This window comes from Dendropsophus ebraccatus, chromosome 14 (genome assembly GCF_027789765.1).
Source record: "Dendropsophus ebraccatus isolate aDenEbr1 chromosome 14, aDenEbr1.pat, whole genome shotgun sequence".
NCBI classification, from domain to species: Eukaryota; Metazoa; Chordata; class Amphibia; order Anura; family Hylidae; genus Dendropsophus; species Dendropsophus ebraccatus.
Window position 1 is genome coordinate 21185605 of NC_091467.1, and position 16918 is coordinate 21202522.

General features: G+C 43.0%; 1 protein-coding gene across 1 annotated transcript in view; it reads right to left on the reverse strand.

Moving 5' to 3' along the window:
• PNPO (pyridoxamine 5'-phosphate oxidase) overlaps positions 1 to 16918 on the reverse strand; it is an 18786-nt gene continuing 1868 nt past the window's right edge. Inside the window, exons 2-7 of the mRNA XM_069951519.1 lie at positions 9243 to 9367; positions 9031 to 9130; positions 7552 to 7605; positions 3046 to 3174; positions 572 to 642; positions 1 to 492 (exon numbers count right to left, since the gene is read on the reverse strand). Of these exons, the coding sequence (XP_069807620.1) occupies positions 333 to 492; positions 572 to 642; positions 3046 to 3174; positions 7552 to 7605; positions 9031 to 9130; positions 9243 to 9367 (639 nt within the window). The 3' untranslated portion in view covers positions 1 to 332. The remainder of the gene's footprint in view (positions 493 to 571; positions 643 to 3045; positions 3175 to 7551; positions 7606 to 9030; positions 9131 to 9242; positions 9368 to 16918) is intronic.

Genomic DNA, 16918 nt, shown 5'->3' on the forward strand with positions numbered 1-16918 from the left:
TTCCTGCTGCCACTGTTTATTAACTTAATGATTAGTTTCACAATTGTTATGTGTTCTGTAATGTATGTTTATCTATTTAGCCATCAATGACACCGCATACACGAATGATTCCGAAATGTGATCACAATATCCCAATAGACGGGAGAGGTACAATGTCACCAATGCATTTCACAGCTCACTAGTAAAGACGCAGAGATAGCGCTCGGTTGTGCGTAGGAAGGTAGTTTGGCACGAATAATACTGGAATCTGGAAGAAGCTCCTTCTTCATGGGACAGGAGAACATGATTGTGCTTTGATCCATTGAATCTGGGAAGCATGATATCACTCCATGTTATGGTGCAAGTCTCTCATACACCCACCCACCCTCACCTAGATGGGTGTAAGGACTAGTTTCTTCTCCCTTGGATCGGCGGAATACAATGCGGTCATGTAGACGGTTAGTTTGTCCTTGCCAGAACTCAATCACAGTAGGATGAACAATGTAACCCGACCTGTAGAGTCAATGTAAGACAATTTTAGTTTAGAAACTAGTCTACAGATCCACCTTGGCAGCAACTGTTTGACACTCACCATTCAGAAGGTCTGGGAACCTCTTTATCTTTATACTCTTCTTCTAGTTCAGCGTTCTTCTTACGCAAAAACTGTTGATAGGAAATAATCACTGTTAAAGGGGGGTCTGGCTCTGCAAAACAATAGCTATATGATTGCAAGTATGTAACAAGCAAAAAAGAAGCTATACTTACCTCTCTGCGCTCCTCCAGTGTCCTAATACGGGTCTCCGGTATCCCCCTCGAGACTCATCTTGGGAATGAAAGCCTTCTCGGCCAATCACTGGCTGCGGTGCTGTCCTGTCTCAGTCAGTGATTGGCTAAGCAAGCTGTCTTCCCCAGGGGGATACTGGTGACCTGTTGGAGGACACAAAGGGAGCACAGAGAGGTAAGTATAGCTTCTTTATTGTTTTTAACATACTTGCAACCATATAGCTATTGTTTTGCAAAGCCAGATAACCCTTTTAAGTTACATTGATATTTTATTTTATTTATTTTTATTTTAGGTTTATTACAGCCTGATGTTGTGAAAAGAGTTGGGCAAATCCACAGTAAGGGCCTATTACACGGAACGATAATCTGCCAAATCAGGCCGATTCAGCAGATTATTGCTCCGTGTAATAAAGACAACGATCAGACGATGAAGCCTGACCTAAAATGACTGGCCTCCGAGCACCCATTGCTACGTGTAATAGCGATGGGTGGCCGATGGTTGACTACTGTGTAAAAAAATAAATAAAGTTCATACATTACCTCTCCATGCTCCCCAGGGTTCTCTTTGTTTCTCCACGCAGCCACCGCTGAAGCTTCTACACCAGTTTCTAAAGTAACAGGCTGCTTAGCCAATCACTGGCGGGATGGGACCTCTACCGCTAGTGATTGGCTGAGCAGACAGGTGTAGAAGCTTCAGCAACGGAGAGCGCAGAGAAGTGAAGAAAACACTGGGGTGCGGGAGGCGGTAATGAACTTTTTGTTTTACACTTGGGGGCTGGGTTCACACTATGTATATTTCAGGCTGTATTTGGTCCTCATAGCAACCAAAACCAGGAGTGGATTGAAAACCCAGAAAGGATCTGTTCACACAATGTTGAAATTGAGTGGATGGCCGTCATATAACGGTAAATAACTTCCATTATTTCAATATAACAGCCGTTGTTTTAAAATAACAGCACATATTTGCCAATAAATGGCGGCCATCCACTCAATTACAACATTATGTGAACATAGCCTTTCTGTGTTTTTAATCCACTCCTGGTTTTGGTTGCTATACAGCCTCAAACATACAGCCTCAAATATACGTAGTGTGAACCCAGCCTTAAAGCAAGGGCTGCACGGACATCAGTAACAATATATATATACAGCCCTTGCTGTGCGTTTACTGTAGTGATTGGCCTTTAGATTCACAGAACTTGAATCAGCCGTGAATTGATTTAGTCTTGTAAAGGGTTTTTCAAAATTGTTTCCTATCCTATGAGGGACCCGAATCTACTGCTAGAACAGAGTGGTGGGTCAAGCATGTGCAGCATTGCTTCATTAATCTTCTATGGGATGCCCTGGATAGCCAAGCGAATGGCGTCAACATGTCTGCACAACTCGCTGCTCCATTGTAACAGGGGAACACAGGTCTCCATTGCAGCAGTCGGATCCATTACGATCAGGTAGTTTGCAAGTTTGGAAAATTCCTTTAAATTTTCCACGTTTCACTGGAGTCTGAAATCAGACAGTCAAGAGTGTCTAAGTGAGTCTTAAAGGGGTTGTTCACCAAAAATGTTTTTCTTTCAAATCAACTGGTGCCAGAGATTTGTAATATACTTCTATTAAAAAATGTCTTCCAGTACTAATCAGCTGCTGTATGTCCTGCATGAAGTGGTATTCTTTCCAGTCTGGAGAGCAGGGGAGGTTTTCTTTCTTTTCAATATTTATTGAATTTTTATAGTTTTTACAACAATACTTTAGGGAATACAGAGAGCAGGGGAGGTTTTCTATGGGGATTTGCTACTGCTCTGGACAGTTCCTGACATGGACAGAGGAGGCAGCAGAGAGAGCTGTCTCAGATTGGAAATACACCACTTCATGCAGGACATACAGCAGCTGATAAGTACTGGAGGACTGGAAGTAATTTAAAATCTATAGCACTAGTTGATTTATAAGAAAAACAACCTATTTAATAACATTACACTGGGTTGGGGTATGTTTGCGACAGACATAACTGCTTATACAGTGGTGCTATAAGAGCTTTACTGGGAGATCTGAGCTTTCTCAAGATAAGACGTCGCAGGTACACGTCTGCGAATCAATAATTATAGAAGCGTGTTGACTGATATGACAAATCCAGAAGGAATGCGTCCGTGTCTGCCAGCAGTGAAACAATAGCATGGGAAGAATTATTAGCTTCATAGGCGGTCAGGAGTAGTCTAGCATGTCACAAGAGAAGGCGTGCCTACAGGTAGCTGCAGTGCCAGGTAACAATGGCAATGCCCATAAAGCCACACTTACCTCTCGGTCTGGGATAACCTGGCTCTGTTTGCTCACTACTGCCCCAATCTGGCTGCCTTTTGGACGGGAGTGGAAATAAGTGTCAGATTCTTGGTCTGAGAGTCGTTCCACAGAACCCTCTATTCGCACCTATGTGAGACACAAGCATTGCCAATAGAAATATAATGCAATAGTGAACACAAAAATACGTCAATGAAAAGCATAGCACTGTCTAAGGGTTTTCTAGGCTAATACAATTGGGCTATTCTCAGGGAAGGCCATCAATTGGTGGGATCTGCTGGTTAGCTGGTTGGCGCGGCCATGCACCCACGCTACACAGGGTAAGTGTGGTGTCAGGGGTTGTATATGGTATTATTGGAGTTCAACACGCTGTGTCCCTTCTTCTTTGCTCTAAGCAGCTATAACAGGTGGTGCACGGTTACAATGAATGTCTATAAGACTCCTTATAGGTCCCATAGACGTCCATTTTAAGTCTGTACACTGTTAATGATAGCTGTTTAGAGCGAAGGTGAATGGGCAGTGGGCACAGCTTGCTTACTTCTGCCCCTTAATTCCAGAATTCTCGGGAGGTCTCAGCACTTGGACCCCACCAATACAAACTTCTAAGTCCAAACTGTCCAAATAATAGGTAAACTATGATAACATTCTGCCACCTATAGGGGGAGATATAGAGCTTATTGCATACATTTTGTTTAATGTATATGTGTATGTAATAAACTTTTAAATATTCTATACATTTCTTTTAGAGATGAGCGAACCTTGATCACATTCAGGTTCATCTAAATCTGAACTGTCTGCATTTGACTACCAGTGGCTGAAGAAGTTGGATGCAGCCCTAAGGAGTCCTGGAAAACATGGATACAACCATAGGCCATAGGGCGGCAACCAACTTCTTCAGCCACCAGTAACCAAATGCAGAGAGCTTTGGTTCCGGTGAACCTGAACGTGCATGAGGTTTGCTCATCTCTAATTGCTTTTATACTTATACAGGGCTCTCTGCTGCCACTAGTGTCAGGAACTGCAGGGCTGCCCAAGCCCGGGACCACATCTTACCCTCTCCGCTCAAATGCTGTATTGCTAATGCATTGGAATACACAGTATACCAGGAGAGACTCTGTATCAGTGAGCAAAGCGGCTAAGAGAGGGAGCCCTGCAGCCCCTGATACAAACATAAAAGTAAAGTAAATTACAGAAAAATTCAGATTTTTTTATTTTTATTTAGTCATAGTAATATAACTTTATTAAGGTTATGTAGCTAAAAAAATTAAATGAAAAAATAAATAAATTATATATATATATATATATATATATATATATATATATATACATATACATACACAGATGTAGGGTGTATTCTTTCAGGTTTCAGGATATCACATAGGGGGAGATTTATCAGACATGGTGTAAAGTGAAACTGGCTCAGTTGCCCCTAGCAACCAATCAGATTCCACCTTTCATTCCTCACAGACTCTTAGGAAAATGAAAGGTGAAATCTGATTGGTTGCTAGGGGCAACTGAGCCAGTTTCACTTTACACCATGTTTGATAAATCTCCCCAATTGTCTTTGTGTAGCCTTAAAATAAAATCCCCTTAGGTACATGAATAGCTGTCACAACAGCTCGCTCTTCATTCATGCATATGTCTGACTATCTTGCAGAGGCTTCGTCCTGAGGAATACTGTACAGGAGCGAGCACAACAGGTTAACAGCCCGGCTGCCATAGCAACCACTTAACCCCATGGTGACATGCGGCAGCCATCTGCATGAATCACGGGGAGCGGTTCAGCGTGATAAGAGCAGCCATTCCAGTTTCTGTGTTGTTCTATGGGCCATTGTTTTCTGGCTGAGGCTTAGACGCTTAAATAACAGGTAGCAGAAGCCACCCGGGGACTGCAGGAGTTCCTGAGCGATGAATTTAGTGCACGTGTCGAGTGTTGTTAGTGTTATGCCTGGTTTAATACTTTAACAAAACACAACTCCCCATCTGGCAAGTATGTATTGTTTTATAGGATTAGATATAGCCACAAATAGGAGACGCCGTGAATGTGTCCTGAGCCGGTCCATCCAGGCCTCCCCAAAAATACCACTAAGTATATGGATACTTATCAGGAGATCAATGATGCCGCCAGCGATCCCGGCCGCCACCTTCATCTCTCGGTATTTGGGGTCAGGTAGGTATGACTGCACGCCAACAACGCCACTCCTGATGCCAGAGACGCCAGTCAGCTAAGCCTATTATGCCGCCTAGCCAACAGTATAAATAAAACCAATATTTACTGAGGAGTCTAAAGGCCTCACTAATGAATAATGAATTGCATTGGGAAACCCCAATTTTTCCCTTTGAACAACTACTTCGCCCATAGATTCCAGCCCTGGTCTAGTAAAAATATTATTGTTTACATTTAAAGGGTTTTAGTTGGACTTTATTTTATGTAATTTTTTTTTTATTTAACCCCTTAAGGACCAGGTCAATTGTCACTTTTACGTTTTCGTGTTTTCCTCCTCACCTTCTACCCATAACTCTTATGTTTCCACCTACAGGGCCAGGTGAGGGCTTGTTTTTTTTCAGGAACAGGTGTACTTTGTAATGGTATATTTCAATCTGCCATAAAATGAATGACAGAACCCCTAAATATCATTTATGGGGTGAATTTGGGTCCAAAAATGTGATTTCGCCTACAGGGTGTAATTTTTTGCATAGTTTTTATTAGTAACATTTTTTTCTAGATCAGACGTATTGATCGCTTTTTATAAAAAATTTTATACATAAAATGTCATTTAAAAAAAGCAATCTCTTTTTAATAGATCGGACGATTACGCACGCTACAGTATATATTATGTGTTAATTACCTTTATTATTTTTATGTGTTTTATGTATAAAATGGGAAGGGGGGTTGGTTCTCACTTTTATTGGGGGAGTGGCTTTGGGACAATTTTTTTTACACTTAAGGACATATGACATACCCGTACGTCATATGTCCCCAGGAGGTGTTCAGAGTGGGGCCGCGCGGCGACCCCGCTCTGAACCGCCGCGATCCCAGGTGCCGCGTGTAGCCTGGGACCGCGGCTATTAGCGGGCACGGTCCGATCGCCGTGCCTGCTAATAAGGTAATCGGAGGCAGCTGTCAAAGTTGACAGCTGCCTCCGATTACTGGATTCAGCCGTTCACTGGTGTCTAGTGAGGGAGATCGCTCCTCCGGGACATTGTCCCGGAGGAGCGATCTCCGTGTGTGGTGCCAACCAGGGTCCGCTCCAAGATGGCGCCGAGCCCGGCTTGGCACTCGTTTGTTTTCGGTTGCAGCAGCCGAAAGCAAACGAGTGCCGATCTCATTGATCTTTGCTGTATAAGTATACAGCAAAGATCTCAATGAGAGATCAGAGTACATATACTAGAAGTCCCCCAGGGGGAATAACCCTAACCCCAGGGGGGCTTCTAGTATATGTGTAAAAAAAAAAAGTATTGTTATTAGTAAAAAGCCCCCTCCCCTAATAAAAGTTTGAATCACCCCCCTTTTCCCATGTTTTAAATAAAAGTAAATAAATAAATAAACATATTTGGTATCGTCGCGTGCGTAATCGCCCAAACTATTAATTAATCACATTGCTGATCTCGCACGGTAAACAGCGTAATAAAATCCCAAAGTGCAAAATTGCGCATTTTTGGTTGCATCAAATCCAGAAAAATTGTAATAAAAAGCGATCAAAAAGTCGTATATGCGCAATCAAGGTACTGATAGAAAGAACACATCATGGAGCAAAAAATGACACCTCGCACAGCCCCATAGACCAAAGGATAAAAGCGCTATAAGCCTGGGAATGGAGCGGTTTTAAGGAACGTATATTTGTTAACAATGGTTTGAATTTTTTACCGGCCATCAGATAAAAGAAAAGTTATACATGTTATATATCGTTGTAATCGTAACGACTTGAGGAACATGCATAACAAGTCAGTTTTACCCCAGGGCGAATGGCATAAAAATATATACCCCCAAATAAAAGAAATGCATTTTTTTTTTTTCAATTTCACCACACTTTGAATTTTTTTCTGATTTTGCAGTGTACTTTATGAAAAAATTCAGCCTGTCATTGCAAAGTACAATTAGTGACGCAAAAAATAAGGGCTCCTGTGGGTTTCTAGGTGGAAAAGTGCAAGTGCTATGGCCTTTTAAGCACAAGGAGAAAAAACAAAAACGCAAAAACAAAAATTGGCCCCGTCGCGGCAGGGCAGCACACTGATTGGCTGAGCGGGACATCCAGCCGGGAGCCCCCGAAGTAAGCCGGATCGCACAGCAGGTAATGTATATGCTCCGTCCGGCGGGGGTTAACAGTTCGGCCTCCTGACATACTCGCAGCGGGATGTCCAGGGTGTGTTTTGCAATGGCAGCCAACACATGGGAGCAATATTAAGAAGACTCATTGATCTTATATTTTTTAAGGACTTGTTTTGTTAAAACCATTCTTCATAGACAGGCCTCTGTGTGTGAACAAAGACTTCAAAGACTCTTACCTGGCGGGACAGGGGCTCCCAGAAAAACAGCAGAGAAGCAACTGGGTTACTTTCCTAGAGAGATAAAACAAGACAAGATGAAGAGACATGCATATATAGGTCTTAGCGTATGTACACACTACTGAATCCCGACAGAACACCCACAGCGTATTCTGCAGCTTGCACCTGCTCGCGGACGGTGGCGGCCGCGCACATCTCCACTGCTCACATAGACTTTATTCTATGGTTTGGGTAGACGGCGGAATCTGTCAAACCATAAAAAGAAGTCTATGGGAGCAGCGGAGATGTGCGCGGCCGTCAACGTCCACGAGCGGGCGCGAGCTGCAAAATCTGCGGCGGGTATTCTGTAGTGTGCACATACCCTTATAACTAGTGGAGAGTAAGTGGTTCTATAGCCATAGGCCGACAGCTGAGAGTGCATGTGTTCAATAGGGAGAAGGCTGCTGCCAGACTCCCTTGAACTGCTGCACAGATAAGCTAGGCTCACACTGTGTAAAAATGACGTCCGTCTTTCATAATTACAGCCGTCATTGCGCAAATAACGTCCTTTATTTTTGATATAACGGACATTATTTGTCAGTTATTATGAAAGACAGCTGTCATTTTCACATAGAGTGAATCTAGCCATAAGAAGGAATATTTGATCCATCTTTCCTGGAGAAAGACTCAGTTCAGACAGTCCAAGTTTGCTTTCCCTCCACTCTTAAAGGGTTGGTTCACCAAAATGTTTTCCTCTTTCAAATGAACGGGTGCCAGAAAGTGCCAGAGATTTGTTCCTTCTATTAAAAAATGTTACTTATCAGGTGCTGTATGTCCTGCGGGAAGTGGCATATTTTTTCCAGTCTGGTGAGCAGGACAGGTTTTCTATGGTAATGTGCTACTGCTCAGCATAGTTCCTGACATGGACAGAGGTGGCAGCGAAGAGCACAGTGTCAGACTGTAGGGAATACTCCACTTTCTGCAGGACATACAGCAGCTAATAAGTACTGGTAGACAAGAGATTTTTAACTAGCAGTAAATTACAAATGGCACCAGTTCATTCAAAGCAATTTTTTTTTATGAACAACCCCTATAAACACAGCATGTTATTCCCCATCCCGCCTTTTTGTGATTAGTCATGTTGTTCTTCATCTGATACTAGAGACATATTTCTCCTTTCTTTCACCCAATCCTGTAGCTAGCACATGCTAAGCCCAACAATCTGCAATCAGTCTTGCTGTGTCTGTTACTAGAGACAGATTTCCCCTAACAACTGGCAGTGAACAGCAGATTGCAGGAAAGTGAGACACCTAGTGGCCAAAACTTTATAGTTGTTTTTTTCTGGGGTAAGGAGTCATTTTTGGTAAATGAAGGGATTTATTAATATGTTACAGATCACATATACTATTAAATGGAGGGAATTTGTTTGAAACGGCAGTGACCATATACATAGATATATAGATACATTCATATAATATTTATGGTATTATTGTCCCTCACCAGCTCTTTCCCTTTTCTGCTCTCCCGGTTAGTGTAGAATCGGAACCCATCTGAATCAAACCCTTTGAGGAGCACCATACGTGCAGAGGGTTTCCCATCCCTATGCAGAAGAGGGGAAAAGGTTACGGTGAGGTAACGGAGGGTGAGAATGAGATGTGCAACATCAAGGGGGGTGACTAAACGGGTGCACCATACTGCAAGTGGGTGATTACCTGGTGGCAGTGGCCAGACACATGGCATTAGGCTCTGCAATGGACTGGCACTGCAATACTTCCTGGAACCACGCATTGAACTGAGTAATGGGATTAAGGGAAACTAGTTGATTTTCTTCAAATGCCTGAGGATGAAGACGGAATAAAAGCATTAGATTGCACGGGCAAGATTCAGGGCTGTAACAAAAAAAATATATATATATACCTTTTTAATGTGAAAGTTCACAGTTAGCAGAGGTAAAAATGGCCACACCCATTCCCTGAAATGCAAGTTAATAACTTGTTCTGTATACCGAATAACTAAATAAACGGTTATGTCCAGGGTCATATGGTAAAAGGACCTTCTCTGACATCACTTCCTGCTCTATTCATACCCATACCCGGCTGTAGTCATCACTTTTATTTATACATTCCATCTATGCTACCAGGGTTCTTGGTTCTGGGTGCATACAGAAAAATATAAAAAATAAAAATAGATTTTTCCTTTAAATTAAATGGGATCAACTAGGCTTTGAAAAATATTCCTTTTCGAAAACAACCCCAGCCTTGTCATTCGTGAATGGAGCTGTATTGTAATACCGCATACAACCTGAGGTCAGGGGTGGCGCTATTTTTGGAAGAAAGTAGTTTTTTTTCCCTTATCCTTTAAAAAGAATATTTCAGCAGAAAATGACTTATTGTGTAAATAATGTTATTATGTTATACATATATTTTTTAGGAATTTCTGGTGACATTTTTCCTAATTTTCCATGTTACCATCTATGTTATAAAATAATCCTGAGACCTAGCAGTTTTCATTCTCACCACTGGGGCTAAAACCATGCAGAGACTTCCTGTTCTATCTGTGGTGATAAGAGGAGGCTGCTGTTAAGTGATCTGTACAGCATTGCAGCGACATGTGACACCAGTACAAAAAGGAGGCAATAGCAGCCCCATGGGGACTCACCTCTTTAAAGGTCACAGAGCGCACTCAGTAATTAATCTCACATTCATTCAAGGAACTGACTGTGGTCTATTGTCGTCTATGTCCATGAGTCTTGCTGTAAAGCATGACACTAAATGCTGTTAAAAATAGCTCAGGCAATATGGCAGCCCCCATAACAATGTACAAAAAGGGGAAAAAAAATTACAGTCAGAAAATAGAAACAGATTGAAATAAAAGAACAACTTTTAGTATCTGACTTTAATCAGTAAAAAAAAATCTAAGTGATACATTCCCTTTAAAGGCGAAGTCCAGAAGGGGTGGGAGGCAAAAACTCATCATGGGCTGGGGGTGGGGGTAAAATAAAAAAGCCAATATCCTTGGCCTGCGCCGCATCACCGAGCTCCTGGACCCCACCAGCTGACATCTTCTCCCAGGTACGTCACGACCCGGGTTTTGACGTCACAGATGGGTGGGACTTAGCCCGCTGCAGTGTCCCGCCCCAGTCACTGACTGGACATCCGTCAGCCGGGTCATGATGTATCCAGAGGGGAATGCAGAAGACAGCTGGCAGGAGTGGGTCCAGGAGTGGGTAGCGGCTCTCTACGGGACAGAACTTCTTTTTTTTTTATTCCCCCCCCCACCCCCTGTCCGTACTGATTTTTTGCCCCACCGCCGGACTTCTCCTTTAAGCCCAGGGAGTTGTTCATTATTGTAGATTTAGAGTCAAAAGATATATCTGACTTTCCACTGAATGATGTGTTTACAATGTACAGGTGTGATAAAGAATAGATTATAGGGTATTACCAATAACCATTGTTTATAGGGTTCCCCGTCGTAACGTTTTATAGACAGGTCATAAAGCATCGAATGGCTCCCATTCATTTCAATAGGAAGAAAATGCATACACATGTTCTCACTGACTCTCAGCAAATGTTGTATACTGATGGGGCCTCCTGGGGCCCTACAGCTGCTTAGGTTATAGTAACGCCATAGGAGCACTCCCAACGTGTTGCTGTATACTGAGACATAGAGCAGTGAATGTAGCAATAAAATTACTGCTGGATTATTACAGTACAGGGAAGTAACAGTGACAGCCGGATAATTATAGTCCTGTCAATTACCGGGAATTATGGGATATTGTCGATGAATGGCGTCTCTACATTATACAACAGAGAGGGAACTAGCAAGTACACCTATCAGCCATAACATTAAAACCACTGACAGGTGAATAGCGTGGATTACCTGGTGTCAATGGCGGGATATATTAGGAGTAAGTGACTAGTCAGTTCTTGAAGCTGATGTGGGAATTAGGCAAAATGTGAAGGTGTAAGGATCCCGGTGACTCTGGCAAGGGCCAAATTGAGACAGGTAGATTTTTCTGACAACATTGGAGGGAGCTGGCACCTAGGTCTGAGCACATATGGCTTCACTCTGGATACAGCCACACCTATGGCACCTATATGTTATATCTCCCCCATCATGTCTTCCTTCTGCTCCTCAGCTTGCACCTTGATGCTTCACAGCCGTTCGCCCGTGCCGGTCAACCCCAAATGGAAACTTTCCTTTTTCTTTAAATGTTACCTCACATAGTCATTGGGTTTTATTATATTGAGGCTTTATTCCACATTATACCAGTCCTGTTAAACATTAGCAGCATTACTAGATTGTGCCCTTTCCAAGTAAGTCGCAGATCTCACCGCCCAACTTTCTTGTTTCCTGGTTGATTTTTATGGCCCGTTTTCTGCAGCCGCATTTTACATCTTTAGTGCATACGCCATGTTTAGAGATGAGCGCAACTGGAGCACGCCGGAGGCTGATGGTTTGGCATTTGTTTACTGGTGGCTGAAGAAGTTGGATGCAGCTCTAGGGCGTCCGGGAAAACATGGATACAGTCATAGACCTATGGCCTATATCCATGTTTTTTAGGACTCCCTAGAGCTGCATCCAACGTCTTCAGGCATGAGTAATCAAATGCCATCGATATCCAAAAGCCGAACAATCAGACTGGAGCATGCTGGAGTTGTGCTCATCTGTAGTCATGCTGCATTGTTTACTGCATACGCCATGCTGCACTGTTCATTGCATACGCCATGCTGCACTGTTCATTGCATACGCCATACTGCACTGTTCACTGCATATGCCATACTGCACTGTTCACTGCATATGCCATACTGCACTGTTCACTGCATATGCCATGTTGCATTGTTCATTGCATACGCTGTGCTGCACTGTTCACTGCATACGCCATGTTTCCCTCTTTACTGCATACGTCACACTGCATTGTTCATTGCATACACCATGCTGCATTATTTACAGCATACGCCGTGTTGAATTGTTTACAGCATACGCCATGCTGCATTGTTGCCTGCATACGCCATGCTGCATTGTTCCCTGTATACGCCATGCTGCATTGTTCCCTGTATACGCCATGCTGCATTGTTCCCTGTATACGCCATGCTGCATTGTTCCCTGTATATACCATGCTGCATTGTTTACACCATACGTCATGCTGGATTGTTCCCTGCATACGCCATGTTGCACTCTCCACTGCATACGCCATGTTGCATTGTTCCCTGCATACGCCATGTTGCACTCTTCACCACATACGCCATGTTGTACTCTTCACTGCATACGCCATGTTGCATCTTTCACTGCATACGCCATGTTGCATCTTTCACTGCATACACCACGTTGCACTCTGCACTGCATAGGGTCAGGTTCAGAGTTCTCTCTGATGGACACCATTGTCATTGAATACGCGAACAGGGAGACTACAGCTGGCTATGCACATGCAGAATAATAAAAAACCACAAAACTGATGCAATGATCCATACCGAAAATGGTCACATCCCAATAAGTGTTTTTTTTCTTCCATCTGTGTAACCAGTTTGGGAACAATGTAGTTCACAGATAATCTGGACGACAAATAGCCCTTTGAAGGGATTTAAAGTGTCATGACCTTGGGCAACAAGTAATCCCCGGGATCTAAGGCCATGACTTCATTTCAACATTGTGGCCTTCACATCTGACGGCTCATAGTCCAATTACCTAATTCTATAATGTGTCTGTGAGCCGCGCTGTCATCCGCTGTATATGCCTGGATTATCCGCCATTCTGCTGGATGGAACTGTCAATTGGTAAGAAGACCAGCAAAGCCTTTACCTCCAAACAGGTTTCGTCTACATGTGACTGCTAGGAGTCACTGGCAGGAGGATGCATGCTGGATTTTATATTCTGAGTTATAGAAAAAGAAAAGGAATGTACACTGGAGTCCCTTTACCCAAGCCTAAAGCCCAGATCAGAATAGTTAGAAGTCATAAATAACACTATATAAAACACCAAGGGATCAATGTGATAGTAAAGTCCCACAACATATCAGCTATGCCCATTTAGTTTCCAGGACTGCACCTGTTCCCATATCAGCCTATCATTTTCCAGTCTATGTGCTTAGTGCACTGCCCTCTGCTGGTGGTGAGGAAGCTCCAGGCTATCACTTTCCTGCATAACCTTCATACACTGCGCCCTCTGCTGGCAGCAGGGTGCTATACACAGCTGACTTTTACATACCTAGCCATAGAATAAAGACATTCTCAGGTACCTTTTCAAAATAGTAATTCACATATGGCACTTCTTACCAGTTTCCCCCCTTCTGCAAGCTGCTTCTCTGGTTTTTATATTCATAGAAGGGTCATAAATATAATACATAACATAACATAACTTTTAATAGTTCTATTAAAGGGGTTGTTCACCAATTTTTTTCTTTCTTTCAAATCAACTGGTGCCATAAAGTGCCAGAGATTTGTAATTCACTTCTATTAAAAAATCTTAAGTCTTACAGTACTTATCAGCTGCTGTGTGTCCTGCAGGAAGTGGTGTTTTCTTTCCTGTCTGACACAGTGCTCTCTGTTGCCTCCTCTATCCATGTCAGGAACTGTCCAGAGCAGCAGCAAATCCCCATAGAAAACCTCTCCTGCTCTCCAGACTGGAAATAATACAACTTCCTGCTGGGCATACAGCAGCTGATAAGTACTGGAAGGCTTGAGATTTTTTAATAGAAGTAAATTACAAATCTCTGGCACTTTATGGCAGCAGTTGATTTGAAAGAAAACATTTTTTGGTGTACAACCCCTTTAAAATACAAAATCACACCTAAAGTTCATAACCAAAACCTCCACCATCTAAAATAGGCGTCTTGCCCAAACATGCATTCACATGATGAAACCACTCAGATGATAATGTCGGTAACTGATAATGCACAATACAATACATCAATTTTAAAGTAGACTATTAAAGTGCTGGGTGGGTAATCTGAACAGAATAGGTCTTGTTCACTTATAAAGTAGGAGCACTCAACCCTATTGGTCCCTGATGGTGCACCATGCTATCCCTCCTCGCACACAGTGTAGCGGAGTTATCACCCTAGAAAGGGCGGCTACTGCCCCAAATTACCCCTTTTTTTTATGCCACTCTCCCTACACTGCCCCTGCCTATGCTCCCGACATGGTGTTTCGTCCTGATACTCATCAGGGGAGTCTATCAATAGGTAGGGTAGGGATACAGTAATCAGCAGTTAAGCATTGCAAAAATAGTGGCTATACAATATAACACTGGCGTATTGAGAATGGTCAGAGACGCCAAACTCACGTGGCCCACCGGCCGTATGCGACATGTGGTGCTGAGCGTATGGCTCCTGAGGAGAACGCCAGTTATATTGTATAGCCACTATTTTTGCAATGCTTAACTGCTGATTACTGTATCCCTACCCTACCTATTGATAGACTCCCCTGATGAGTATCAGGACGAAACACCGTGTCGGGAGCATAGGCAGGGGCAGTGTAGGGTGTAGAGTGGCATAAAAAAGGGGTAGTTCAGGGCAGGAGCCGCCCTTTTTAGGGTGATAACTCTGTTACACCCTGAGCGAGGAGGGATAGCATGGTGCACCATCAGGGACCAATAGAGTCGAGTGTTTTTGCAGGCAATATCATGTGTTGTGGAAAGAAACATGGCACTGGGGTATGGATCTTATAGAAACGATAATGTGTATATATATTAAGGCTTTATAAGGATGTTCTATTTTGTATATGTGTATTGTGAAATCGATATATGGGTTAGGATCTACCCTTGTACGAAAATGTATCTATATATACCGGCAGGGACTCGGGTTGTGCCGGTCCCTGCTTTGTATGTAAAAAAAATTTTTATTGAAAAAACTAATAAAGAATGATTAAATTAAAAAAAAAAGAATGAGAAAGAAAAACTAAGAAAAGGAGGCAAGATAAATTACACATGTATATTAGACTTAGGGTGGTATAGGGAAGGGGAATTGTTTAGAATATTGATTTTGTTACCCGGATAACCCCTTTAATTGTGCCCCAAAGAGTATATGGTCAAACAAACAAGAGACGTACAGATAACTCACACGTGGCCTGGTCTGACCTGGAGCAAATGAGCCTGAACTTATCTCCTCTACCGGACAAGATTACTGAGTAATTGTTTTTATAGGAAAGTGAAGCAGCTGCTGACATCACCTCTGCATGACTGTAGCACGTGCAGCATGCTGTAAAGCAGTTTTTGGTATAGATTGTATTTTATCAGCTCAGAATTTACATGGTTTTCTACAAAATCGATTTATGGCCCACCACCCCATGGCAGTAGAGGCATGTGTGTGTATGAGGAGTTGCGCTTTATCACTTGTGTATGCTGTTTTTTGCCTATTTTCCTCTATGTAAGCTCCGTCTCAGTTCAGTTTTCTTTAGTGGGTGTAGACAGACCCTTATGATGTCTCCCATATACCACACACAGAAGAGGGGACCCTGCTCTTTTTGTATGTCTTTATAGTACACCCTAACAAGCAGCATGGAGGACACTAAAGAGCAGTAGTGAGCAGCCTAAGGGTATGTTCACAGCTAGTTTTCGGACCCACGTCGGGCTGCACGTCAGGAATCAGTGAAAAAACGATGCGGACATGCAGACCAGCGTGTGGCCGACGGCCACATTGACTAAATGAGCAGGACGGAGTCATTATGTGACTGTGTTCTGCTCATTTGCGGGACGTACACGGCTTTTGTGTAGGACTCAAAAGTGTAGTCAACCATGTTTTTGAGTCCTGCACAAAAGCCGTGTACGTCCCACAAATGAGCAGAACACAGTCACATAATGACTCCGTCCTGCTCATTTAAGTCAATGTGGCCGTCATGTGGCCGTCAGCCGCACGTCGGCATCCTTTTTTCACTGATTCCTGACGTGGGACCGAAAACGAGGTGTGAACATACCCTAAGCTGTAAATCAAAACATAAAGGGAGATCTTATATTTCCAGTAAGCCCATTGAGGCGGTGTTCACACATTTGCAGTTTCATTGCAAGACTGTGTCATTTGAGGAAAATGCTGCAGTACAGCGTCAGTACTACAATTAAACTGCAATATGTGTGAACACAGCCTGACATGGACCGATCATCTGCTTTATAATCGGACCATGCAAAAAAGAGACTTTGCTGATCCCTGAATACGTTGATAGTCCCTTCTAGTGAAAGGTTTTCAGTTTCTTTGCTTGTACTATAGATTTATGCAAAGTTGAATTATTTATTTTATACTAATTACTAGAACATTCCCTTACAATCCTACGGCCATGTTCACACTATGTATAACAGCGGCCGTTCTGTGATCCGGCCGAGTCACAGAACGGCCGGTCTTACTGCAGTACCGGATGGATGATCTTCTCTTCTGCTGAATTCAGATGTAGGCGCACCCCCG